The 27,951-nt window shown below is 37.5% G+C and overlaps 1 protein-coding gene across 1 annotated transcript; it reads right to left on the bottom strand.

Moving 5' to 3' along the window:
- Positions 1 to 58: 58 nt before the first annotated feature.
- Positions 59 to 27,666, bottom strand: ACTR10 (actin related protein 10). The gene is made up of 13 exons (XM_077768571.1): positions 27,503 to 27,666; positions 24,571 to 24,643; positions 20,481 to 20,563; positions 19,579 to 19,687; positions 17,300 to 17,407; positions 14,948 to 15,015; positions 14,614 to 14,693; positions 9,987 to 10,022; positions 7,674 to 7,753; positions 7,521 to 7,594; positions 2,824 to 2,905; positions 1,582 to 1,783; positions 59 to 476 (listed from the first exon to the last, which is right to left on the bottom strand). Exons 1-13 carry the CDS (start codon positions 27,577 to 27,579, stop codon positions 295 to 297), a joined length of 1,254 nt encoding a protein of 417 aa, XP_077624697.1. The 5' UTR covers positions 27,580 to 27,666; the 3' UTR covers positions 59 to 294.
- Positions 27,667 to 27,951: the final 285 nt, after the last annotated feature.

Genomic DNA, 27,951 nt, shown 5'->3' with positions numbered 1-27,951 from the left:
AATGGAGGGAAAATGTTATATTCTTTTTGAAACTAAACTATGTAACAAACTTCCAAAATTAAGCTGTTTTACTATATTTTATTGATATAAATACAACGAATTTCATAAGCATCAGCGACCATTTTACCATTACACAAGAAAAACAAAAGTCAAAAGAATCTTAATGCAAAAGGTAATTACAGAAATGTTTTCACTTCCATAAAGTCATCTCTAACAGTATCCTATATACTTCACAATTTGCTTATAATTGAGTAGATACTTGATCTGAAGCAAAGCTGAATTTTAATCAAACTTTTATTTCTCAGTGGAAAATGCTCTCTTCATCAGAGGTGGCTGAGCTTTTCCAACATCAAACATCATTTCCAAAGGTGGGTTGTTAAGAGAACACCAATCAGGTATACGGCCTGTCTGATTATAATATTCCTTTGAGACTGAACGGCTTCCAAGTATGTCTTGCAGTGCTCCAAAAATAGCTCCTGTGTGGTTTAAAAAAAAAAATGTATGTACACATACTGTCACTTCATTATATGACAACAGAGAAATGGTGAAATTCAGCAATGCATATTCATTCCTCAAATCAATTGCAGCTGTTTTGGATCCTATATTTTGAATAACAGGGTAAGCCACAATTCCTGTGTCGAAAGTGACTTAAATGGCCTACAGCAGATTACAGTGAGCATGCTAACAAGCATTACTGTGTCTAAAGGCAGGTGAGGGTAGAGTGGGGTTGAAAGTAATTTCAGTTCTATGTAAATACAATAAATAATACTTTAACTTTTCTTTGCCACAATCCCAAGGTTGTGTGTTAATAAATAAAATAGCACTGTAAAACGCAATAATCATCATGATAATGCCACTCAAGTCTATGCTAAAGACTTCATAAAGACCCACAAGGGAGCCTTTAAAAAAATAATGCAGTGACTAAATCTATTTGTCCTAAATCAAAATTACATTTTGACCAAATTCTACTTTACAAGAAATGCAACACTCATTTAAAATCTCAATACTTATTCTAATGCTCAAGATATCTATTAGCTGCAAATTAGCAGCTAATCACGTAGCAGAATTATACAAGTATACACATCCATGCTTGTTTTTCTCTTCAAAGTACATATGTATATACTCTCTATCTATAGGCTATTTCCTTATTTCAATGAAACTATCATTTCCTATAAACTATGATTCAATGAACTTAGTCACAAAATAAAGTGTAATTATAAAATAAAGAGATCAATTCTCATATACGGCTCACAAGGTAGCTTTAGAAGGAGCTAAAACAAATGTCTTGAGCAATGGCAGCATCATTGGAATTAAGGCGCAACTATCACTATTATGAGAAATGACTTTAATTGGATGAAGTTTACTTAAAAAATTAAAGTGCAAATGCCAAGAGAAATAGGTATATAATTCTGAAAATTAACACTTCAAGGAAAAGTCAATGTTCAAAGAAAATTATTTAATAGTTCTTAGTTTGTTAAGTCAGTGATTTTTAACACTGAATCACCTATTTTATCCATTAATAATACCATTCAGGAACCATTTACTATATAACCATTTATATCATAAAAACAAAATTCTCACCTCCCAACCAGGCCACACAATTAGCTTTTGCAGGTGGAGTATGAATTCGGAATGTCTTGGTGCCAAGCGCTTTTTTATATTTTGGTTTTTCTACCAGATACCTTATTTCTGCAAGCAGTCTGTGGAGGAATCCTGGCAACATCGATGTGCCACCTATGACTACCAGATTCTCTGCGAGCTGCTTTCTGGTGTCTATTGGGCACTGTTAGTAAAGAGAAAGAGAAAGAGAAAAAAAAGAATTTATCCTTAACTGTACAAATAATGCTTGACTGGATTCAAGAAAACATACAGATTATGTATTACAAATTAAATACGTGATCAGTGCTATTACCACAGAAAAAAGGCACAGCAAGGTGTCTTTAACAAGAGAGCTTTTCGTGCAGCAAATATAACCATGATAACATTGCCGTGCACTTATGCAGAACTTTAAAGACTTTAAAATCCAACAGCTTAGAATTTAAAATTCCACAGGGCGCATGGTAGTTACATGTGAGTGTTCTCATTTTCAAGGTAGAATAACTGAGGAGCAAAGAATAAGAGAAGAAATAAAAGAACTTCATTTCTTTTTTTAGTAAGGAAAGTATGGGCAAACTTAATTTTTCTAAGGTGGTAACTTCACAGTATTATATCCAAAGCCAGTTGTCAAGTGGGAAGATAACACTCTTAGAAAAACTATGTTTTCACATCAGTTCTAAAAATTAAAATGTTAAAGTCTTTCACCGATGCTACGGTTTTCATAAGAATCTCTGAGCAGAGTTAGACAGTATCTTCTAAATCAATGGTATTTCACATGGAGTTCTGTGACTCCAGTCATTAAACAAAGGAGACATTACCATATACCCTATGGAATTTAAAATTCAATACTACACAAACCTACACTTAAAGAAACTACAAGCTGTACTATGTACAAAATAAAATTCTGATACTATTGCTAGGGAAAAAATACATGATAGCACTTATCCCTTTTGAAATGTTAAGAACCCTATTTCACTGCCAAGGTCAAACTCTGAAACTGTAAAATTTAACAGAAAAGCTAAACTTGTAACCAATAGCTAAAATAAAAACACAGAAGAGAACATTTAAAAATGTTCTTGGGGTACCTGGCTGGCTCAGTCTGTACAGCATGTGACTTTTGATCTTGAAAGTGTCAATTCAAGCTGTTGGGTGTGGAGATTACTTAAAAAATCTGTTTCTCTAAAGGGCTGTAGTTATAAATGGAAACATTTTGCAAAATCAAAATACCTGTATAAGAGAATCCAGTATTAAGGTGGCAACTGATTTTTCTTCATTATCTTGTTCAAAAAGAATTTCCACAACCGAATCTCTAGGGAGATTAAAAACAGAGAGTGCCTTGTTGGCATCATATGATACAGAATATATCATCAGTTCTATTTTTTAAGTACCAATACTAGGTTAACATAGAATAATTACTAAAATACAAGGTGTTTGGGGACACCTCAGTTGGTTGAGCGTCTCACTTCAGCTCAGGTCATAATGTCACATTTCATAGGCTCGAGCCCCGGCATCGGGCTCTGCGTTAACAGCTCAGAGCCTGAGCCTGCTTCAGATTTCCACCCCCGCCCCGCCCCCACTTGCACTCTGTTTCTCCCTCTCAAAAATAAACATTAAAAAAAAAAAATTGGGGTGCCTGGGTGGCTTAGTCGGTTAAGCATCCAACTTTCGCTTAGGTCATGATCTCGCGGTTTGTGGGTTCGGGCCCTGCGCCGGGCTCTGTGCTGACTGCCAGCTCAGAGCCTGGAGCCTGTTTCACAGTCTGTGTCTCTCTCTCTCTCTCTGACCCTCCCCTGTTCACGCTGTCTCTCTCTCCTAGAAATAAAAATATTTAAAAAAAAAAAATTAAAACACAGGTGTTTGCTTTTGTAAATGAGGAGACTAGCACCTGCCTCATAGGTGTTGAGGTGAGGATTCAGTGAGTTGATAGAACAGTGCATGGTACATAGGAAGCACCCCTTATATATTAGCTACAATTATTATTATGTACAGATTAACATACATTTGTCCAGTTATACTTCCTTAAGCCTAATAATAGAAAAGAAGTGATTCTATAAAAGCTGGTTAAGATTCAAGAAACAGATCTGGGGGTGCCCGGGTGGCTCAGTCAGTTAAGTGTCCAACTTCAGCTCAGATCATAATCGCATCATTCAGGAGTCTGAGCCCTGCATCAGGGTCTCTGCTGTCAGCACAGAGCCTGCTTCAGAACCTCTGTTCCCCTCATTCTGTGTCCCTCCCCTGCTCACACATGCTCTCTCTCTCTCAAAAATACAAATATTAAAAAAAAAGATCTGTAGTGATACAAAAGATTTAAAAACAATCCCCTCCCCAAGCATTTCTTTATTTCTAAAAATAACGTGTGGCAAAGCTGCTAGTTGCCTAATAAAATATCCATTCTCCATTCTCCTCTTTGTTCTCAAAAGAGCCCATTTTGGAGTAGCAGAAGGAAGGTCTTTGTGGTGATGGAATAGTTCTATATCTTAATTGCGGCGTGATTTACAGAAATCTGTATGTGATAAAATCATACGAACTATATATACACATTCCACTGGTGCCAATGTCCTGGTTTTGCTATTGCACTACAGCTAAGGAAGGTGTAACCACGGGGAGAAGCTACATGAAGAGTCCCTGAGGCTTTCCTGTATTGTCTTTGAGATATCCTGTAAATCCTGTAGTTTGAAAAAAGGAGAGAGCTCCATTTTTAAGCTGGATATAATGCCCCTCTCCAGTTGAAACACCGTATTTCCCTGCCTCCCTGTAGCCAGATGTGCAGCTAAGGAACAGACAAGGAGAGGAAGGCAGAAGCAGTATGTGGAACTTCTGAAAGAACGTGTCCTTAAAAAGGAGAGGGAGCACTTTTTTCTTTCCCTTGCTGGGGTGCTTACCTTAAATATGGATATAGTAGCTTTAACTCCATCGAATACCCTGGTATCTAAGGACAGGGCTATCCCCAAAAGGATGAGGATGGAAGGATGCTTGGGTCCCTAATGGGAGTTGTCGTACCATTCCTGGACTATCTGCCTCCGAGCTTCTTTTAAAAGAGAGAGTCAGGGGTGCCTGGGTGGCTCAGTCAGTTAAGCACTGAATACTGATTTCAGCTCAAGTCATGATCTCACAGTTCGCTGAGTTCAAATCCTGTGTGGAGCTCTGTGCTGATAGCATGGAGCCTGCTTTGGATTCTCTCCCTCTCTCGTTCTGCCTCTGCCCAGCTCGCATTCTCCCTCTTTCCTTCTCTCCCTCTCTTAAAAACAAACAAACTTCAAAAGAGAGAGACAAACTCCTATACTGGTGAAGCCACTACTGTCAGGTTTGTGTAACTGGTGGCCAAACTAAATCCGAAGCAATGCAATGCAAAACTGTCTACACATATGCACATATAAACAGTATTTCTTATAAATAAGATTTAGATCAGACTATGCATACCACTCTGAAGCTTTCTTGAATCTTCTTCGAACATGAAATTCTCTTCATGAGACTCCACCTACCCACTAATTCCCCATTTCATCACTAAGTACACTGAGGCCAGCACTATGCTAAACACTCACAGGTAGTCAGCCACTTGCTGTTATGCCTGCATAATTCCACTGCTACCAGTTGAGTTGAATGCTTACAAAGCAACAGTTTTCTTATTGCAAGTCTTTTATTGTCAATAGATTTGCTATTGAAATTACATAATTTTACAATTATTACATAACCACCAAAATACGAGGGGTAGAATATAAGTTGTTTTCCTATGTGAACTATGTTGAATGCTTTGAAAAGACAATTTTTAAAATCTTCTTAATATAGGTAATACAACTATAAAAGTTTAAAGGAAAATATCAGTAAGAATTCTGTACCAAGACTGATACACAAATAATTTTAAGTTCTCACTGCACTTAAAAATTCAAATGACCTTCTGATTTACGAACTACTGGTCTGAACTGTGTCTAATTAGGTTTCAATAGAACTAGGTTTTTAGTAGGAAAAACATATTAGTAAAAATTGTAAATCTATTGGGTTTGACATGTGAGACACAGTGGCTTTTTATTCCCAAATAACCAAAAAGCTATTATGTAACCAAAAAGCTCCATATTAATTTCCTTCAACATTTATTTTCTTCTCGTATTTTGGGCTCTACTATACAACCTGGAGAAAATTTAAAATAGTAATTTAATGAATATAACCTAAATAAGAGGTAAAATGGTAAAAGGTACTACCAAAAAGTATTACATTCTCACTCTGTTGCTCTCCTACCATACCATCTGTAACATCTGTATATTCCTGTTCATCCTTTCTCAGAATCCAACAGGATCTTCAGTACCTACAAAAGTCTTTTCTGTGGCATCTTCTGATCTGATATTTTACAAATGAAACCTTTATAAAAACAAATTTTATTTTTGATTCTTTTTTTATAAGAACTGCAAACTATTTTATTTATTTTTACTGTTATTTTAGAGAAAGTGCATGTGTGACCAGGGGAGAGGGGCAGAGGGAGAGAGAAAGAATCCCAAGCAAGCTCCACACTCAGTGCAGAGCCCGGTGTGGGGCTTGATCCCATGACCCTGGGATCAGGACTTGAGCTGATATCAGGAGTCAGATGCTCAACCGAGTCACCCATGTGCCTCTGTAAATAGAAATTTTATGAAGCTTGCATATAAAAAAATGCTATTGTCATCAACAGAATTATGTAAGTCTGTAGCTTATAAAGCATCATTGGATATAATAATCTAAAGAAAATGAAAAAGTAAATTAGTAACTGGTCCTTAAGATATGGCATATTTGGAAGAATGCTTTTTTTTTTTTTCAAATAGTTTATTGTCAAATTAGTTTCCACATAACACCCAGTGCTCATCCCCACGAGTGCCCTCCTCTATGCCCATCCCCCCTCCCCCCTACATCCATCAGTCCTCAGTTTTTGTCAGCATTCAAGAGTCTCTCATGGTTTGCCTCTCTCCCTTTCCCCCACCATTTCCCCCCTTCTTCTCCCCCTTGGTCCTCTGTTAAGTTCCTCCTAATCCTCCTATACGTGCAAACATATGATATTTGTCCTTCTCTGCCTGACTTATTTCGCTCAGCATAACACCCTCAAGGTCCATCCATGTTACTACACATGGCCAGATTTCATTGTTTCTCATTGCCATGTAGTATTCCATGGTATAGATAAACCACATCTTCTTGATCAATTCGTCCGCTAATGGACACTTAGGCTCTTTCCATGTTTTGGCTATTGTTGAGAGTGCTGCTATGAACATTGGGGTACATGTGCTCCTATGCCTCAGCATTTCTGTATCCCTTGGGTAAATTCCTAGCAGTGCTATTGCGGGGTCATAGGGGAGTTCTATTGTTAGTTTTTTGAGGAACCTCCACACTGTTTTCCAGAGGGGCTGTACCAGTTTACATTCCCACCAACAGTGTAAGAGGGTGCCCGTTTCTCCACATCCTCGCCAAGAAAGCTTTCTTTCTAACATGCCGTTTTAAATCAGGAGCCAGCAAACTATGACCTGTAAGCCAAATCCAGCCCACTTGTCTTTGTTAATAAAGTCTTACTGGAACACAGCCATGCTCATTCATTTATGTATTGTTTATGGCTGATTCTGCACTCCCAACTGTAGAATTGAGTGCTTGCAACAGAGACCTCATAAAACCTAACTCTTTACCATTTGGTTTTTTACAAAAAAGGTTTGCTGAACCCTGTTTTAAAGTGTTGTACTTTATTCTCTATCTTGAAGAATAGTTCCATTAATTCTGAATTACTAAGAACAGGAAAGAAAATTCTTAAAAAATTTTTTAAATTAAAAAGTTGCATAATATAATTAATCATGAACAAGGAGGCCTACTGAAAAACACATAAAATAGTTAAATCTGCAATATTAAAGGCTTATATATTTTTAAAAGCCAAATATTCATTCTAGTTCATTATTTTGTTCATAAAAATTAAGGTCTACCTGATTGATCCAAGAATATGTAAAATCTTCTCTCCATCTAATGGGTAGTCAACATTTGGGGGTGGTGAGGGACGCTGAAATATAAATATCATAAGCATAAATACATACGTAATAACCTGTGGAAAAAAGAATATATGTTTATTTTTAACTTACCTCAGTATTCCCATCAATATTAAATTTTGCCGCTTGGATTTTTAATCCACGTTTCAGATCACTTACAAAGCAAGTGCGCACTTGTAAGAAAGAAAAGGAGACTTTGTTATGGTTTGTGATTGAATCGATCTATATCCCAGTTAAAATAATTCTATTTAAGTGGACATACTGGTCACCCATTCCTTCAGATTTTACCAACTATCTCTGCCTTTAGTTTGGTTATGACAATTTATTCACAAATAAAAAAAAGTTTTCATTCATGGAGGAATAAGACATGTTGTGTGTTCATCTCTCATAAAACCACATTTTAACTTTTTTTTAATTTCTGAGAGAGACAGCATGAGCAGAGGGTCAGACACAGAATCTGAAGCAGGTTCCAGGCTCTGAGCTAGCTTTCAGCACAGAGCCCGACACGGGGCTCAAACCCACAAACTGCGAGACCATGACCAGAGCCAAAGTTGGACGCTTAAGCAACTGAGCCACCCTGGCGCCCCGAAAAGTATATATTTTTTATATACCCTGCATAAAGAGTACGATAATAAAATTTAGCATTATGAAAATGTAGCTGTTCTGAGTAGCATGTTCCTCTGAACCACTGCTATACTTAATCTTATGTATCTATCTGATTCTTTTTAAAAATCTTGGTTGGCCAGGGTTGCCTGAATAGCTCAGTTGGTTGAGGGTCCAACTCTTGATTTCAGCTCAGGTCATGATCCCAGGGTCATGGATCAAACCCTGTGTCCGGCTGCATGCTCAGTGTGGAACCTGCTTAAGATTCTCTCTCTCTTCCTCTGCCACTCTCCCCGTTTGCATGCACTCTCTCTCTCTAAAAAAATAAAAAATAAAATTAAAATAGAAATCTTGGTCAGCACACAAGGCTAACTTCTGCTCTTATCTGCATATTACTTTCTCCCTCTAGCATACTACCATTTTCCTTCTACTATATCACCTTTTTCTTTTTTTTTGTACTTGGAACATTTATTCTTTCAAAGATTATATCAGTTGCAAAGTACCTTTTATAATAAACTGCTTCAAATTATTTTCAGAAATAGGTAAGGAATAACAAAGTTTAAGTAGAAACAAAGTTAATGTTGAATGTGAAAAACCTAATGACTTGGTTAATCACTTGCAAAACATTTTAGTTAAAATGTATGTATCATATAAGAGTCTTTTCTTTCATTAGTTTAAAATATACTGAGAATCTACAACATACTAGCATGCTAGACAGTAAGCTAGGTGCTCAAGCTACTTGTGTATTATCTATTTTATTCAAGTTCTCATAAATATCAAAGCAAGATAAGTACATATATAGTGTAAAACTCAGGTTTTACAACTGAAGAAATTTTAGGTAATTATACTACATAAGTAAATAATATAATACAGAACAAGATTCATTTTTCAGCCCCATCTCTAACCCTACCTACAGTATGACACTGACCACATCACTTAATATTTCAGGGCCCCAACCACACCAGATTATCTCATTTAATTCTAAAATTCATTATTGTCTGATTCTCTCTTATTAATTTTACATAACATTCTCAGTACTGAAGAATATTAAATTATATTTGGAATGCTTTTCCTTTCAGTGAATCAAAATACCAGAAAAGTCAATTTAAACATTATCATAAAAATGCACTGTAGCAAAGAAGTAATATATCTTTTTAAAGTGAATCCAAGGTGCCTGGGTGGCTCAGCTGGTTAAGCATCCAATTTCAGCTCAGGTCATGATCTCATAGTTTGTGGGTTCAAGCTCCGAGTTGGACTCTGTGCTGACAGCTCAGAGCCTGGAGCCTGCTTCGGATTCTAGGTCTCCCTCTCTCTCTGTCCTTAACCATCTCTGTCTCTGTCTCTCTTTCTTAAAAATAAAATTAACATTAAAACATAAAATTTAAAAAATAAAGTGAACCAAACACAGGGACCAACCTCTAAAGTCAGTAAAATGATTAACCTTGTCTATCTTTATTTAAAAACTAGAGTAAAAAAAATTCTATACAACATAAAATCAGTGGCTTTCTTAAGCAATATATCTATTAATTCACACTGTGCAAACTATTAATTCCCTAATATTACTATATACTCTATAATTGAAGTCTTCAATAAGACATCATAAATAATCCCAAAAGCTTCCATAAATCTAAAGAAAAATCAAAACTTTATTTACATTATTCCATAGTCTATCCTGTATATTAAATATTTTCAGGATATTACATTACAAATTGGATATATTTTGTATGTCTAAATATTTAGAAACACATGCCCTCTAAACTAATACTTATGGATAAAAGGGACAAAAATGGAAACTTAGTTTACCTTTAATGTCCTCTAGGACACCTTCTGGAATTGAACCTAAAACAGAAATTTTATTTAGAGAAGTTTAATAATAAGCAAAACCAGTCTGTTAAATTGCACTGTTTCTGCTTTCCATTTCAGCAAAATTTTTAAAAATCTAAGTACTGTCGCTTTCTAAAAGCCAAATAGAAACTTCATCACTTTGCAAAGCCAAGCCAAAAGACAGAAGTTGAAGCCAGATGTGCACCAAGTCCTACTGTATATCACACACTCAAAAATTTGATAAACAGAAGATCTAATAATATAGTAGAATAATTGGCACTAGACAAAAATTGACAACAAAAATCCTTTCTACTATAAAAAGATCTGTTGGGTATCTTGTGGTAAAATACTAAGAAACACGAGTTATTAATTTTTATTGTACAAAAAGTGAGGTTTTGAGTTTGCTTATCCTTTCTGTGATAATGAATGTCAGTAATATGCTAACCTGATACGTGTTTTTAGAAAGGACAGACACAGACTCTCAACTTTTTTCTTCAAGGTAAAGGTGACATTTAAAAAAGTGAGCAAGAGCGTACCTATTCAAAGAAATCTATACAATTTGGGGAGCCTCTGGATGATGAATGTTTGGATATGTTACCATTGTTATGTGATTTTGTTGCTAAAAATCTAGTTCTCCAAGTAAGAATCAGAAACAAAATTTTTTAACCTATATTAAAAATTTTCTAGGGGAGCGTGGGTGGTTTAGTCGGTTGAGCATCCAACTTCGGCTCAGGTCATGATCTCGCGGTTCGTGGGTTCGAGCCCCACATCGGGCTCTGTGCGGACAGCTAGCTCAGAGCCTGGAGCCTGTTTCGGATTCTGTGTCTCCCTCTCTCTCTGACCCTCTCCTGTTCATGCTGTCTCTCTCTCTCTGAAATAAATAAAAAACATTAAAAATTTTTTTAATTTTCTAAACTCAGACTTAACTCATTAATTATGTAAAAATATTCTGACTTATAAGAACAGATTATTTATATCAAGGAAGACAGAAATTTATAGCTGAAAGTGGAACCATGATTTAATAAGGGTAATCATGCACTTCTTCCATCTGAACTTACATATCTCATTAGCTATATCTTTAAGTGATGACAGCCACTAAAACTAAGTATTAATATAAATTAAACTTGAGAGCCACATGTTCAAAATGTCAAGCCATAACCCTTAATAAAAGTATTTTATCACACTGCTCTTTTGAGGAGCAAAAAACTTCCAGCATTAGTTAAGCATGATGTTAGATTATTATTTATCATTATCTTCCAAATTCTTACTTTTGTGTGTTTCATAATATAGTAATAATAGTATACATACAACTTATTAACAAAATATATATGTATTGAAGGTATATGCTCAAAAGCTTTTTACTGATAGGGTCAGTATGTGATCAAAAACTTTTAAGACTCCTATCCTTATGTGTTGAAATGTACCTCACAAAAGGATACAGATTTCCAAAAAAATTTTAATTTGGCTGTAAAGAGATGAGAGAAATCTAATTAGATTATAAGAACCTATAATACAAGAATAAGTGCTAAAAACTAACATTTGATTAATGTTATATTCTCTTTAGGAATATTCAAATGAATTCCAACATGTAACAAAGAAATTCTGTAATATGAGAAACAGTTTTCTTTAGGCAAAAAAAAAAACAAACAAAAAACAACAAACATAAACCACGCTTAAAAATAAAACCCTTATTTTAGTTGGAGGTAGATGCTACTTTAGGAAGGGGTTCCTAATCTTCGTGAATAATAACCATTTAAACTTCTTGAATAAGGAATAGAAACAAGAGGCATTCATCGTCTCTGCTATGAAAAATCACATTTAAATTTCAGTTAATTTAGGAGAATAAGAAGCATAATATTTTTAGAGAATTTGCTTTTAAGTGTATACTTTGCGAATGAATGTACTTGGGTTAGTCTTTGTAAGTTACTTTAATATATTTATTCTTTTTGAACTAGGTTCCAAAAACTAAATGAAAAAACTTATTCAAAGTTATATAAGGATACCCAAGTATACCTAAGATTTGCCTTTATTCTTTGCTAAGGGCCTTGACAAGAGATATTTTAAATATATTTGCATTTCTGATCCTCCTACACGTGTCCTTCAGCAAACAGTGGTTATGATTTAATTTCTCAATTAGGACTGCAAAGATATCACAGACTGAGATTTGGGAAAATATGTCAGGGAAAGATTAGAATCACAGAACACGATGGTTGGTTAAAGAAAGGGTATCCAAAAATGTACAGTTCAGAATTGTAAGGAAATGTTATCATCAGTTTTAAAGATCTTTATTAAAAATACCTTGGAATGCTACATTAAACTCATTATCTTTGTACACATTTTATAAATTAACTGTCTTCATGATATACTGAAAGAGTAACAAAATTTTTCTGGAATAATAAGTTAGGGGTGCCTGGGTGGCTCAGTCAGTTGAGTGTCTGACTCTTGATGTGATGAACTTGTCTGGCTCAGGTCATGATCCCAGGGTCCTGGGATTGAGCCCATGCTTAAGATTCTCTCTCTCTGCAGCACCTTGGTGGCTCAGTGCGTTAAGCATCTGAATTCAGCTGAGGTCATGATCTCACGGTTCATGAGTTCAAACCCTATGCCAGGCTCTGTGCTGACAGCCTGGAGCCTATTTCAGATTCTGTCTCTCTCTCTTTCTCTCTCTCTCTCTCTGCCTTTCCCCTGCCTACATTCTGTCTCTCTATCTCAAAAATAAAATAAACATTAAAAAAGGGGGGGTGGGGCACCTGGGTGGCTCAGTCAGTTAGGCATCCAACTTCAGCTTAGGTCATGATTTTCATGGTCTGTGAGTTTGAGCTCCATGTCAGGCTCTGTGCTGACAAGTCTGGAGCCTACTTCGGATTCTGTCTGTCTCTCTCTCTAAAATAAATCAACATTTAAAAAAAAAATTTTTAAATGATTCTCTTCCTCTGCCCCTCTCCCCTGCTTGCACATTCTCTCTAAATAAAATAAAGAAAAATATATAGAAGAATGCTATTATTATCTTAACTACCAAAAGAAAAACAGGAAAACAATATAAGCAAGGATAAATGTCCTAAAAACCTGTCTCTTTTCAACATTTATTTGGTGCCCAGGTAGTATAATAAATGCTGCAGACTGAAAAACAAGTAAGACAGATCCCCAAAGTCTACTGAAGGAAATTGGTGAATTAACAGATAAATGAGGATGTGTCATATATGCTATAATACATACTGGTGAGAGCTTAACAGAAAGGGGAGAAATTTATTCTGCTTGGGAGAAATGCGAAAGGCTTCACAATAAAATGACACTCCAGCTGAGTCATGTAGAGAGATCGAAAAACCCAACGAGGCAAACAACATCCAGGTATGAAGGCTCAGGTTCATGGAAGAACCAGTGGTGCCTAGAAAACTATGAAATTTACTGTAGCTGAAATAAGCTACACAGGGTTAAGTTGAATAGTCAGGGCTACAAGGCAGAAAGTCAGCCTCGGAAGAAACGTGTGTATCAAATAAATAATTTGGATTTTAAGCCATGGAGTCGACAGAAACCCTCAAGCCAAAGAGCAGTGTAATCAGATTTGTACTGTGGAAGTTACTCCTGGTAACAGTATAAAATAGACCAAATCGGTTCAGAGAATTGTCTCCTGAAATAAACCACGCAAGGAACAACGAGGGTCTACTTTACAATCTGTTTTCAGATGTTCAGTGATATATATGATAGAGAAAAAGACAGGAGATTAAAAAGAGATTTCTGAGGGAGAACTGAAAGGATTTTTAACTCCCAGTTTTCTAAAATGGGAGATAAGGAAGATGTCATCTTTATCTGATAACAATTGGTTGAAATGAATTTGGAAGAAGAGATAATTTGTTCACCTTTGGAAGGTCTTAAATGCTAGGTACCTAAACATGCCTAGTTTACATCTAATAATCAGTTGGAAAGTTAGAAAGGTCAGGCCCAATGATACATTTGAGAATCAACAGCATATTGATGTAGCTGAAGTTAATGGAAATAGATGAAATCACTGCTAAAAACCAGTAGGGGAAAAAAAAGGAATAAGAAAACAGATCCCTAGGGAAATACCAGTAGAGAAAACAAAAATAGGGGAAACCAAGGAACACCTGGAGAAATAACAGAACATCTAAAGGAAGAGAGTCCTGAACACCAAGGGAAGTAATAATAACAAGAGTATATGACAGGAGCACCTGGGTGGCTCAGGTGGTTGGGAGGCTGACTCGGTTTTGGCTTCGGTCATGATCTTGCGGTTCATGAGTTCGAGCCCCATGTCAACTCTGTGCCGGCGGCATGAAGCCTGCTTGGGTTTCTGTTTCTCTCTCTCTCTCTTTCTCTCTCCGCCCCCAACTTGTCTCTCTGCCCCTCTCCCCCCCCACCAAAAAACGAGTGTATGATAATCCACAATGCCCCAAGTTCTAGAAAGTATGACTAAAATTAAATTATTGGACTTGGTGATTAAGAGGTTAAGAATAACCTTATAATTGGAGCAATGTCATCAGAGTGATGTGAGGGAAAAGAGAGTAACTATACAATGGGGTTAAAAAAAAATAGGAGTTAAAGAATGAAAAGGGAATGTAAACCAGTCTTAAATAGTTGAAAATGGTTTTACCCATCACGGAGGGAAGGCTCTGTTCTTTAGCAGCACCTGTGTCAACAGTACATTGTTCCAGGAGTTGACTTTCCAACTCTCTGAAGGTTAAAAAAAAAAAAAGTTACTGGAATTAAAATATTGTACTTGATATCTTCTCTTATTTAATACTTTTACTACATCACAGTAGTTATAATGCTTTACACAAAAGTGGTTTTATCCTTAAAAGGTAAATCCATTAAAGGCTAAGAGAGAAGGGAATGAATAACATTAAATGTCCATCTACTTTCTATTGATCACTGCCAAAATACTGTGGTACAGGTGAAGCAAATGTGCTAAATCCCAAAAAACTTACTTGTGAAGAGCTTTTCCTCCTAGAGGGAGTGCTCCCCAACAATTCAGTACTGGGATCCCTTCATATATCTATAGGGTAGTCAAGGATGTAACCATTTTAGGAGATCAGACGTGGTTTCCTTGGTATTTTCCTTACCTTCTGCATATTAAGTCAGGTTTGGTAATAGGTTCTCAATATTTTTAAAAGATCTACAAAAAAATCAGTCTTTTTTCATATTTTTCTCCAAAGACAAAGGTTAAACACATAAACACAAACACACACACACACACTCTCACAGAATTCATTAGTTACAACTGAGGTGTTCAATATAGTAAGTACTGGCCTGGCCACATGTGGCTACGGAGGACTTGAAATGCGGCCAGTATGAATGAGATGTGCTGTAAGAACACACTCAATACCAAATTTAGAAGACTTAACACACACATACAAAAAGCCCTATAAAATGTCTCATTAGAATTTTTAGTTTATGTGGAACTAATATTTTGAATATATTGGGTTAAATAAAATACAGTAACTTCATCTTTCGCTTGCACTTTTAAAAATGTAGCTATTAGAAAAGTTTTATTTTATTTTATTTTTAAATATTTTTATTTATTTCTAGGAGGAGAGAGAGAGACAGAACGAGCAGGGGAGGGTCAGAGAGAGAGGGAGACACAGACTCTGAAACAGGCTCCAGGCTCTGAGCTGGCAGTCAGCACAGAGCCCGACGCGGGGCTCGAACCCACGAACCACGAGATCATGACCTAAGTGAAAGTCGGACACTTAACCGACTAAGCCACCCAGGTGCCCCGCTATTAGAAAAGTTTTAAATTACATATATGTCTCACATTGTATTCCTATTAGAGCTGAGAGTAGAATGGACAATACTGTACTGAAGATTTGCTACCTTATTTTCCATATTGTTTTTGCTCATGTCTGTAAGTATAATATTTACAAAAAAGAAAAGAGTATATTGGTAAGAGCACTGGCTTTGGAAATAAACATGGGTTATATATCTTAGCGATATGCTTATATGACCTGCAGTCAACTATCTATCCCAACTTTGCATCTTCTCATTTATGTAATAAGTAAAATACTTACGTTGCAGGGTTGTTACAAGATTTAAACACAAAATACCTTATATTTAAAAAGCTCTTACCAAGGTGCCTTGGCGGCTTAGTTAGTTAAGCAACTGACTCTTGGTTTCAGCTCAGGTCATGATCTCATAGTTGATGTGTTTGAGCGCCGCGCCCCACAATGGATTCTGCACTGACAGTGTGGAGCCTGCCTAGGATTCCCTCTCTCCCTCTCCCCGTCTTGTGCATATTCTCTCTCTCTCAAAATAAATAAACTTAAAAAAATTTTTTTAATTAAAAAAAGATAAATAGAAAGATACTACTTAATTTAGTTCTTTAGGAGCTACTGATTCTTGATTTCACGCCCACAAGTATTTCTTCTAATAAATACATATGATCTCAAAACTGCCCGAGAATCATGGATTTATGTACTTCAACCTCCATTTCAATGGAGCCATGCGCACTGTGACATTTCTAACAACCTTTGCCTATACTCTGCTTACATGCTTCTAATGACAAGGAATGCACCAGTGTATTCAGTCTCTGGTTCCATTCTGGGACAGCCTGAATTACTAAGAAGTTCCTCCCAATGGTGACTGATACAAAAACTAGAGCATTTGAGGAGCAAGTGATTACATGCCAGATCATATGCTAAATACTTCACATACATTATCCCATTCAAGTCACACAGTACCCCTCCGTAAGGTGGAAATATTTTAATTCTCATCTCATAGAGAAGAGAGCTAAGGCCCAAAGAGATTACCTGACTAACATCATATAACTAGTAAGAAGCACAGCTAAGATTTACCACTTACGAATTTGATTCCAAACCCAAAATCATAAACCCTATGTGCTACTGCCTCTGTAATAGTTTCTAGAAATAGAAACAGAAGAAAACGTACTCATTTCCTCACAGTAAGTCCTTCAGCTATCTGAAGGCAGATTTCATGTTTTTTCTTGATTTAACTTTCTCATTTCAGTTTCTCAAATTACTCTTTGTATGATCTTTTCTTAGAACTTGACTAAGATAGTGAAGTCCCATGACACATCCTAATTAGCTGATGTTCCTCTTAAAAACTGAACATGATATTCAAGAGGTCTGATCTCTGGAGTATATACTGGGACCAAGTCATAATGGTAATTTCGATAAAATTTAAGTCTCATCACAATCCTGTGACATTTTTCCATGTGGGAATTCGTATTTGTATATGGTAACCCAAAACACCACTCGTAAGAAGCCCAATTATGTTAAAGTAAAGTAAAAGCTGTGAAATAAGCTGCTTGACGAAAAAGATACAGGTAACACCAGGCTCTCCCGATATCCACAATCCAGGACCATGGCTGAGTTTATTCCAAGTGTCAGAAGAGCCATTAGATGACTTGGGGCAAGCAGGACAGATGGAACCTGGGAAAGGGCAAACCCAGAATAACAATTACAACAACAAAACCTCAAGTATTAGGAGTTAAAGGTGTTTCTCTTATATTTCAAATATACCTGAAAAAATTCACAGTAATAATATATTAATGATAGCTCTTCAACCATTTTATGGCTAGTTTGTTGATTTGTCTGAATTTACACAATCATCAAACTATACCTTAATAATAAAAACACTCCTTAAATCCTCTAAGTTGTTTTTATTCCAAAAGACAATTATGAAGCATTTTTATTGATTCTTGCTCCCTCTCTTTTGGAGGGAAAAATCAAAGGGATAAAGAAGACGTATAGAAACATAAATATGAAGGAAGATGCTAAATTTAAAAAATAAAGAGATGCCTCTGCTATCAAAACGAAAAATCAAGAAAAAGATTCTTTTTAATTTTTTTAATTTAACTTATTTTTATGTTTAATTTTATATTTGAGAGAGGGAGAGATACAGAGAGACAGGGCATGAGGAGGTGCAGAGAGATGGAGACAGAATCTGAAGCAAGCTCCAGGCTCCATCTGAGCTGTCAGCACAGAGCCTGACATGGGGTTCAAACTCCCAAGCAGTGAGATCATGATTTGAGCCGAAGTCGGACACTTAACTGGCTGAGCCACCCAGGCACCCCAAGAAAAAAATTGCTGATTATCTTTATTCACAAAGTTTGTAATATGAATTCTATTTTTATTTATTTTCTAAAAAATTTCACTCTCTCTCTTTCTGTCAGTACAGAGCCTGCCACAGGGATCAAGTTCATGAACCATGAGACCATGACCTGAGCTGAAATCAAGAGTTGGACACTTAACTGACTGAACCACCCAGACGCCCCTGAACTCTATTTCTAAAACATAATATAGCAGTTAAAATTAAATTGAAGATCTAGAAAAATTCTTTGCTCTGTGTGACATTTTTCAGTGAGAATTTGCCAGATCTGGTGATACTTCAAATATTAGGTAAATGTTCAATCAAAATATGAAAGTCCTCATAACCAAATGCTAAAAAAAAAAAAAAATGGCTGTATTTCTCTTATCTAAGTAGATACAGCAGGTTTCCAGCCACATACAAGATAAGGATACCAACACAAACACACCTAAAGCTCTAAATATAAATATAGAGACTCATCTGTTTTATTTATTTAATTGCTGATGCTGCTTCCTGCTTTGTTTTCTATATGGCAAACCAAATCCCTAAGTTTATGACATCAGTAAGCACAGGAAGATACATAACCTGTTTCTCTCTGCCTGTCTTACTAAGCTATAACTTAGAAATATGAACTGTCCTTTACTGATAAAGGATTGCGATTTTTGATATATTTTGAGCTCACTAGAATATATGAAAAATACATATTTTACATATGTATTTTACATATGTATTATTTTACATAATTTACATGCTTAATTTCTTTTTTTCTTTTAATTTTTAGAGAGAGAGAGTGCAAGCAGGGGAGAGTGGCAAAGACAGAATCTTAAGCAGGCTCTGTGCTCAGTACAGAGCCCAACACTGGACTCAATCCCACGACCCTGGAATTGTGATTTGAGCCAAAATCAAGAGTCCGATGTTCAACTTACTGAGCTACTCAGGCACCCCAAATTTCTCACACATTATACATGTTTTTCTACTATCTTCTAGTTTCCCTTGTTGAAAAGCCTAAAAGTCTAAGGTAAAATTTTCAAAAAACTGAGTAACAAGGATTCTGGCCTACTATGAAATGTAATCATCTTTAACCATAATTTTGGTTTTTAAATAATCTTGACTTCTATAAAATGAAAGCTGTAAGTAATATTATCACATGTCAAGATTGAGAGTCATTCCTAGCACTGCACACTTACTGTAAGGGAGACGTTTCTCAAATGGATTGTGTAGTATATACAATGTAGGAAATTAAATGAGGATCTTTCAGTTTAAGCTTTAGTACATACAAAAAACAACAGGGGTGCCTGAGTGGCTCAGTCAGTTAAGCATCCAACTTTGGCTCAGGTCATGATATCACAGTTTGTGGGTTCAAGCCCTGTGTTGGGCTCTGTGTTGACAGCTCAGGGCACGGAGCCTGCTTCGGATTCTGTGTCTCCCTCTCTCTCTGCCCCTCCCCTGCACACACACTCTCTCAAAATAAACATTTAAAAAATTAAAAAGAAACAACATGAATATTAGGTACCTCAAAATACTTGAAAAGAACACGAGTGAGGGTCTCTCTGAAGTGGGACGGGCATAATACCGACTCGATAACCACAACTCGGCGGTCTCTAGGATTCACCAATAGATGCCTGGAAGGTAACAGTTTTTATTTATAAAAGTAATTAAAATTTTGTATTTATTTTGGCACATGATGGAAGTTTGTTAAGAACAGAAAGACATCTTCATTTTATTACCTAGCAAAGATAACATTCCTGATCTCTTAATACATGCTGTGCACTGTGTCAGGATCTTTATATCTATTAACGCAATCATCCCAGAAAACAAAAGTTACAGCCTAGTCTGAATACACACTTGAACCGCTAAAAAGATTTTTTTTCTTTTTTTAGGTTACAAAAGTAATATATGCTCATAAAACTCCAAATAAAATAGAAGTTTTTAATTTGGAAAGTAGAAATACTTTATACTTCCACTACCCAGAAACCACCACTTAGAACAGTTTGTATACATTCATTTATTGTCTATGTGTTTGCATGTATTTTAACAGAAGTATTTATTCCATAGATGTTGTTTTGCGACTTGCTTTTTTCAAATATCAACATAGCTAAGACACCTTTTGTATTACTACATATAAATACAGAAATCTTTTTTAATGTCTATAAAGTGTTTCACTATATGGATATATAATAATTTAATTATTCAACCTCTTTTATAAATGAACATTTGTTTTCAGTATCTCCTTACGCTTGCCAATTATCTAGTCTTCAAATATATATTGGAAAAGCTTGAAAATAAACAAGTAAAAATGGTAATGGAAGCCAACTCTTTTTTGCACCAGATGTAACACAACCAAATATCACTATGACTGGCATTAGGAAAATCTAATCACAAAAGCTGGGGGAAAAAAATACAACTACATCTTACCTGAAATACAGTATGTGGATGAATTCCTTTAGGTAGGAATACAATTCTTCTGTATTGATGTTATACTGAACAACTTTGATAGGCTACAAAAAATTAAAATCATTTATTAACTTATAATAACCAAATAATCTCAAATTAAAATATGCTTATTTATTCTAATGCATTTTCCTATAATAAATCAAAAGTATTATATTGAGAATAAATGCAAACATTAAATATAAATTAATCACTTAAATTAGGAATCTTTAAGAACTGGCCCATCTAAGAAGGCAGAACTTTTGGTGTGCAGGGATAAAAGTATGCGTTCACAAGCAAAGAGCTATGCTCACTTGCATTTGTCCTCTGTATGGACTTACCATTTTGCCAGGACTGACAGAAATCAGCACTGATTAAAAAGTATCAAAAGTTTCCTCAGACACTCCAGACTTGGTCCAGTCCCTGCAAGTTGCTCTCAAAGCACTGACACTTTCCCGTTTTTTAACATCACCCCACTTAATTACTTGTAAAATGTCTACCTTCCCATTAGACCACCCAGTCTAAGGGCCAAGAACTGTTTCTGGTCTATGATACATCCTCCCTTAATTAACACAGTACCAGGCACAAAGTACATGCTCACAAATATGTGTGGTAAGCATGAGAACCAATATTAGCACTAAAACAGTACAAACACTCCCAAACCGTGAGTGCTGAGTCAACACCAATACATAACAATGGCTTCAATTAAGATCCTCAGGAAGCTGTTAAGTACACTGATGTATCACTGGCAGACCTCTATTTACTCTTTTAATGACAAGACCATTAGCCCAGCTAATTTCATGATTTTATGTAGCTTAAAAAAGGTTCGAAACCGTGTATGGCTCATTAGAGATTAATCTTCACAGAGATTTGTCTTTTGATGAAGATAAAAGCTGAAAGCACTGGGGTGCCTGGGTGGCTCGGTTGAGTGTCAGACTTCGGCTTGGGTCATGATTTCACGATTTGCAAGTTTGAGCCCCACATCAGACTCACTGCTTTAGATCCTCTGTTCCCCCTCTCTCTGCCCCTTCCCCACTTGTGTTCTCTCTCTCTCTCATAAATAAACATTAAAAAAAAAAAAAAAGCTGAGAGCAGTAAGAAAAGTGTCAATGAGAATGTTAAAGTTCTCAGTCCAGTCAGGAATCTATCTAGTAACTTATCAAGTATCACATTAAAATCAATTATTATAAAGCAAAACAACATAAAAAGTGAATAGAAAGGAACTTCCATGACTTTTTTTTTTTTTACAAATAGTTTATTGTCAAATTAGTTTCCACATAACACTCAGTGCTCATCCCCACAAGTGTCCTCCTCCATGCCCATCCCCCCCTCCCCCCCACATCCATCCGTCCTCAGTTTTTGTCAGCAATCAAGAGTCTCTCATGGTTTGCCTCTCTCCCTTTCCCCCACCATTTCCGCCCTTCTTCTCCCCCTTGGTCCTCCGTCAAGTTCCTCCTAATCCTCCTATACGTGCAAACATATGATATTTGTCCTTCTCTGCCTGACTTATTTCGCTCAGCATAACACCCTCAAGGTCCATCCACGTTGCTACACATGGCCAGATTTCATTGTTTCTCATTGCCATGTAGTATTCCATGGTATAGATAAACCACATCTTCTTGATCCATTCATCTGTTGATGGACACTTAGGCTCTTTCCATGTTTTAGCTATTGTGGAGAGTGCTGCTATGAACATTGGGGTACATGTGCTCCTATGCATCAGCATTTCTGTATCCCTTGGGTAAATTCCTAGCAGTGCTATTGCTGGGTCATAGGGGAGTTCTATTGTTAGTTTCCTGAGGAACCTCCACACTGTTTTCCAGAGGGGCTGTACCAGTTTACATTCCCACCAACAGTGTAGGAGGGTGCCCGTTTCTCCACATCCTCGCCAGCATCTAGAGTTCTCTGATTTGCTCATTTTAGCCACTCTGACTGGCGTGAGGTGGTATCTCAGTGTGGTTTTGATTTGTATTTCCCTGATGAGGAGGGATGCTGAGCATCGTTTCATGTGTCTGTTGGCCATCTGGATGTCCTCTTTGGAGAAGTGTCTGTTCATTCCATGACATTTTGAATACCACACCACAAGTATCTATTATATTAATGCTTATCCAAGGATTTGCAGAAAATTTTGCGATCAATAAATTGATTCCCTAATCAAGCATAATTAAAAAGCCTTCTGAATCAATGTATTTCATATTGATCTTAATGATGCATCTCAATACCAAATACAAATTAATGTACTAACCTATTCTGCTACAATATGTGCTTTTATAAAACCAAATATGATCATATCCCATTGTTGAATAAGGGAATAATGTCTGCATAACATGCAATTTGTATTATGATTGCTACTAGTTCATGTTAGGCAAGAGGAGCTAGAATTATGATAACAGTTATTAAGTTTTATCAAGAGAGTTGTCGCCTCAGTAACCACACAGGCAGGCATCCTTTCAGATCTATTTTTCCAAAGCTTAAATGATTTTCTGTACCGGAGCTCCCTTTCCCAAGCAGACCCTTTCATGACTCTTTATTGGGCTGCATTTCCTCTTGATTCCACCTTAATAACAGCCCCATAGGCTTACAACTCCCTTCCATATGCACTTTCTGAACACCCACTGACCAACATTTTCAAGCCATCATTTCATTTTATTTTTAATATCTCTGAGAGAGCCTCCAGCCACTCTCAGTTGCAAGTCAAAGCTGTTCCAATTTTTTCTTGAGAGATCAATTATTATTTTGCAAAGTTACATGGGTTTTATATGGTCTGCCTCAGCCCTGTTTTTCCCATTTGTGATCAAAGGGAAGTTTTTCAGGAATGCAAATATTAAGTTAGGGCAGGAGCATCTGTATTTGACTTTAATGGGTGTATTCTATGGCAGGCAAAATTATTCTTCCTCTTGTTCTATAATTCCTAATCTGTCAAATTAGCTTTGGAAGGAAACTTTTAAAATGAAATAAAGATTCAAAAAATTTTTCTTGGAATACAGTCATAAGTTATATATTTAGCACTGTTCTACTCAATCTTTTTTTTTTTAATATTTTTTAATTTATTTCTAGGAGAGAGAGGGAGAGAGAGAGAGAGAGAGAGAGAGAGAGACAGTGTGAGCAGGGGAAGGTCAGAGAGAGGGAGATACGGAATCTGAAACAGGCTCCAGGCTCCGAGCTGGCAGTCAGCACTGAGCCCGACACGGGGCTCGAACCTACGAACCATGAGATCATGACCTAAGCGAAAGTCAGACGCTTAACCAACTAAGCCACCCAGGCGCCCCTGTTCTACTCAATCTTACTTGAAGTCACATTAAAAAATAGTTTACAGGGGCACATGGGTGACTCAGTCGGTTTGGGTAAGCATCCGACTCTTGATTTCAACTCAGGTCATGATCTCATCATGGTTTGTGAGATCATGTCCCACATTGGGCTCTGCGCTTACAGGGCAAAACCTACTTGGGATTCTGGGATTCTCACCCTTCCTCTCTCTCTCTGTCCCTCCCTGCTCAGGTGTGCGGGTTCTCTGACTCTCTCTCTCAAAATAATAAACATTTTTTAATTTTTTAAAAAATGTTAATGTTTGCTTATTTTTGAGAGAAAGAAAGAGAGAGACAGAGTGCGATCAGGGGAGGAGCAAAGAGAAAGGGAGACACAGAATCTGAAGCAGGCTCCAGGCTGTCAGCACAGAGCCCGATGTGGGGCTTGAACTCATGACCCATGAGATCATGACCTGAGCCAAAGTCAGATACTTAATCGACTGAGCCACCCAGGCGCCCCAATAAGCATTTTTAAAAAATATTTTACAGGGGCGCCTGGGTGGCTCAGTTGGTTAAGCATCTGACTTCATCTCAGGTCATGATCTCATGGTTTGTGGGTTTGAGCCCCACGTCAGGCTCTGTGCTGACAGCTAGCTCAGAGCCTGGAGCCTGTTTCTGATTTTGTGTCTCCCTCTCTCTCTGACCCTTCCCTGCTCATGCTGTCTGTCTGTCTGTCTCTCTCTCAGAAATAAAAATAAATAGAAAATAAAAACATTAAAAATATTTTACAATATAGCATTTGTTTTGCTAAATTGTTGAAAAAAAAATACCTTAGGCAAGCCAGCTTTTTTTACCACACTAGGAATTATGCATCTTGGACCAGTTTCTCCAGCAAATCCACACCTGCAAATAAATAGAAAATTGAAACATTCAACTTATTGTAACATTCTTTCTGTGTGTTTGTTACAGAAGCAAGTTTTTCTGCCTTTGTTTCAAAGCAGTGGTCACAAAAAACATATGGAAACATCTCTGATGAATTCATAGGGACAAAGAAACTGAGAAGAAATTAATACCATCCAATCCATTACTGTGTATTACAGGTAAAAATATGTTTCAAATTAGTGATACTGTAAACCAGTATACATACTATTTCAGATTTTCAGATCAGTATGTACTTTTTTTTAGTTTTAAATTTTACCTAGGGTGTCTAGGTGGTTCAGTCAGTTAAACATCTAACTCGTGATTTCAGCTCAGATCATGATTTCATAGTTCATGCTCACCGCATGGAGCCTCCTTGGGATTCTCCCTCTCTCTGCCCTTCCCCTGCTCTCTCTCAAAATAAATAAACAAACTTTTTTAAAAAAATAAATTTTACCTTAGTTTCAGGCGGCATATCTTTATAGCCCTGGATTTCTACCACATTATGTGTGAATGAAATCACATAATGTGTGAATGAAATCACATAATATAGTAGAAATCCAGGGTTATAATTATGAGTTACTCATAATTCCATCATTCTAATATTATTAGATTCCATACTGATGTGTTTGCTTTTGGTCTATTTTTTTTTTAATGTTTTTAATGTTTGTTTATTTTTGAGAGAGAGAAAGAGAAAGTGAGGGGCAGGGAGGGGCAGAGAGAGGGAGACAGAATCTGAAGCAGGCTCCAGACTCTGAGCTGTCAGCACAGAGTCCGACGCAGGGCTTGAACACACAAACTGCGAGATCATGACCTGAGCTGAAGTTGAATGCTAAACTAACAGAGCCACCCAGGCGCCTCTGGTCTACTTTTTTTACACTATGCATATCTGACATAATCACACTGCGCACACATCATGAACTCATACAATAAGCTTCTGCCCGTATTATTATAATCTTCACTGTTATTTTAAAACTGTATATTTCATTCTCTTATCATTTATTTATTTCTACTTATTTTTGAGAGACAAAACGCAAGCAGGGTAGGGCAGAGAGAGATTGGGAGATAAAGAATCCAAAGCAGACTCCAGGCTCTGAGCTGTCAGCACAAGCTGGATGTGGGGCTCAAACCCATGAACTGTGAGATCATGACCTGAGCTGAATTTGGATTCTTAACCGACTGTGCCACCCAGGTGCCCCTATTTCATCTTAAAATTAAAAAAAAAATTTTTTTTAATTAAAAAAAAGATTCTCCTGAGTTCTTAGGTATTTCCATGTATGTTTCAATGTTAGTATAACAAAGCTTTTTCAAAAATGCTGCTAAAAATTATTACCATGTACGTTTAGTTTTAACATTATCTCTTCTTGTCCCATCTAGTTTTCAGTACTGCTCTATCCCCAAAAAGTTCTTTCTGTCTTCTACTAGTCACATCATGTTTACTTACACCAGTACTCCTCAAATTCCCCAGAATGCAACAACCCACTGGTTGATTTCAATTCCTTTCTTTTACTTCAAAAATTCACCTTATCACCCTCCTGTTGTCTTTGTCAATTATCACCTTCCTGTATAGTAGCTTTCGGCTTCTCATTTCTTCATAGCCAGAGTAATTACCTGTGGGTGTCAGCCTCAAGGTATTTATTATGCTGTTAAAACCTTTAAAATAAGAAAACATAGGGATGCCTGGGTGGCTCAGTCGGTTGAGCGTCTGACTTTGGCTCAAGTCATGATCTCCCCTTTCGTGGGTTCGAGTCCCGCGTGGGGCTCTGTGCTGACAGCTCAGAGCCTGGAGCCTGCTTCAGATTCTGTCTCCCCCTCTCTCTACCCCTCCCATGCTCATGCTCTGTCTCTCTCTCTCAATAATAAATGTTAAGTTTTTTTTAAAAAAAAATAAGAAAACATAAATAAAGATCTTGCATAGAACACTAAGAATGTCATGGACCAATAACTGTTTAATCCAGTTCTGGAACACCTGAGGTCTAATTCTTAAATAGGCAGTTCTGACCACTTACTCAACAATTATTAAACACCTGCTATAGATTTGGCAATGTTCAGATATATATGAAGATTTTCAGATGTTTCTATTTCAAATATCTGTATGAGGCAATTCTGGCTGTTACTTTCCTCTCTTGAACCTAGTACAAGGGCTCTCAACCTGAAGTCCAAGGACCACTGTGATGGTGGACAAGCTCTGAAACCGTATGCAAATATTTTAAGGTTTGTAGGTCTGTGGTTTCCTTTCTGTCGTCAAAGGGATCTGCGCTATCCAAAAGATTGAAAACTTAACACTCTAGTGTTTACAAATTACCTTTATACAGGTCAAATTTCCTAATCTAAGACTTTGGAGTCGGGAGGGCGGTGAGGGGGACGGTGCAACAAACGATCTCGAGTCTTACCTACAGGGTTTCACCTCTTTGTTTATGTGTGCAGTCTCTCTAACTTGACTCCCTACTCTTAGGGAGCGATGACTCTGTCTTGTACTTGAATTTCCAGTACCAACAGCCGCTCCATTCAATAAATGTCTACGTTACAGTTCGGCTGCTACCTTCCCAAGCAAACAAGACCGGGATAAGGGTCTAAGCCATCGCTGTCATCCCCTGCATGCAAGACACCAGCGGGAAGACAATTCTCCCGAACCTTCCTGGGCCTAAGAGTCAGAACCGCATCCTCGGGATTCGCATCCCCCATGTTGAAAATAAGTAACACGGGCCGTCGTCCCTCGCGGAGGTGCGGGAGGGAAAAGTGGAGACCCGGCGACCTGCCCTGCGAGCCTGGGAGGACTCGGGCCGAGCCTCGACCACCCGCCCTACCCCGGGGACGACCGCAGCCAGCGCCGCCGCCACTCACTTGGTAAAAGCCTCTCCTAGGTCTATCACGACTGCCGTTTTCTCCCCGCCGCTCCCCAGGCCTTCATACAGAGGCATGGTAGTAAGGACAACAGTCCTGAGGAGAGCACAGCCCCAAAACCGACCAGCTCGGGCTCTCAGAGGGGCGGGACCGAAGCGACAACGCGCAGGCGTGGCGACGGCGGGGACCTCGAGTGGCCGCGGCGCTCCGGGCCCGGGCTGTCCCGGGCTGTGCCTCACTCCACGTCGGATTCAAATCCTCCAATCCGTCCCCGTCTCCGGTACTAAGTTAGAAGAAACACGGGCGGCCGCGGACCGGGGAGCGGGATGAGCAAAATGCCGAAGCGATCAGGCGCGCCGGGCACCCCGAGGGGGGCGGAGGGAACGGGGTCCTTCTCACCGGCCACGCCCTCAAATAGCGCCCGGGGCGGAGGCTGCCCAGACTCCGCT

This window comes from Crocuta crocuta, unplaced genomic scaffold, assembly GCF_008692635.1.
Source record: "Crocuta crocuta isolate KB4526 unplaced genomic scaffold, BGI_CrCroc_1.0 scaffold10, whole genome shotgun sequence".
NCBI classification, from domain to species: Eukaryota; Metazoa; Chordata; class Mammalia; order Carnivora; family Hyaenidae; genus Crocuta; species Crocuta crocuta.
The sequence above is the reverse complement of the archived record's forward strand: the minus strand, read 5'-3'. Positions and strand labels throughout refer to the sequence as shown.

What these genes read in the sequence shown, in the direction of transcription:
- ACTR10 (XM_077768571.1), bottom strand. Translation starts at nt 27,579, where the DNA reads ATGCCTCTGTATGAAGGCCTGGGGAGCGGCGGGGAGAAAACGGCAGTC. An exon ending in GGGAGAGCCTGGTGTTACCT is followed by an intron (nt 15,016 to 17,299) that starts GTATCTTTTTCG and finishes ACTACCCTATAG; the next exon opens with ATATATGAAGGGATCCCAGT. An exon ending in TACTGGATTCTCTTATACAG is followed by an intron (nt 1,784 to 2,823) that starts GTATTTTGATTT and finishes CTTTACTAACAG; the next exon opens with TGCCCAATAGACACCAGAAA.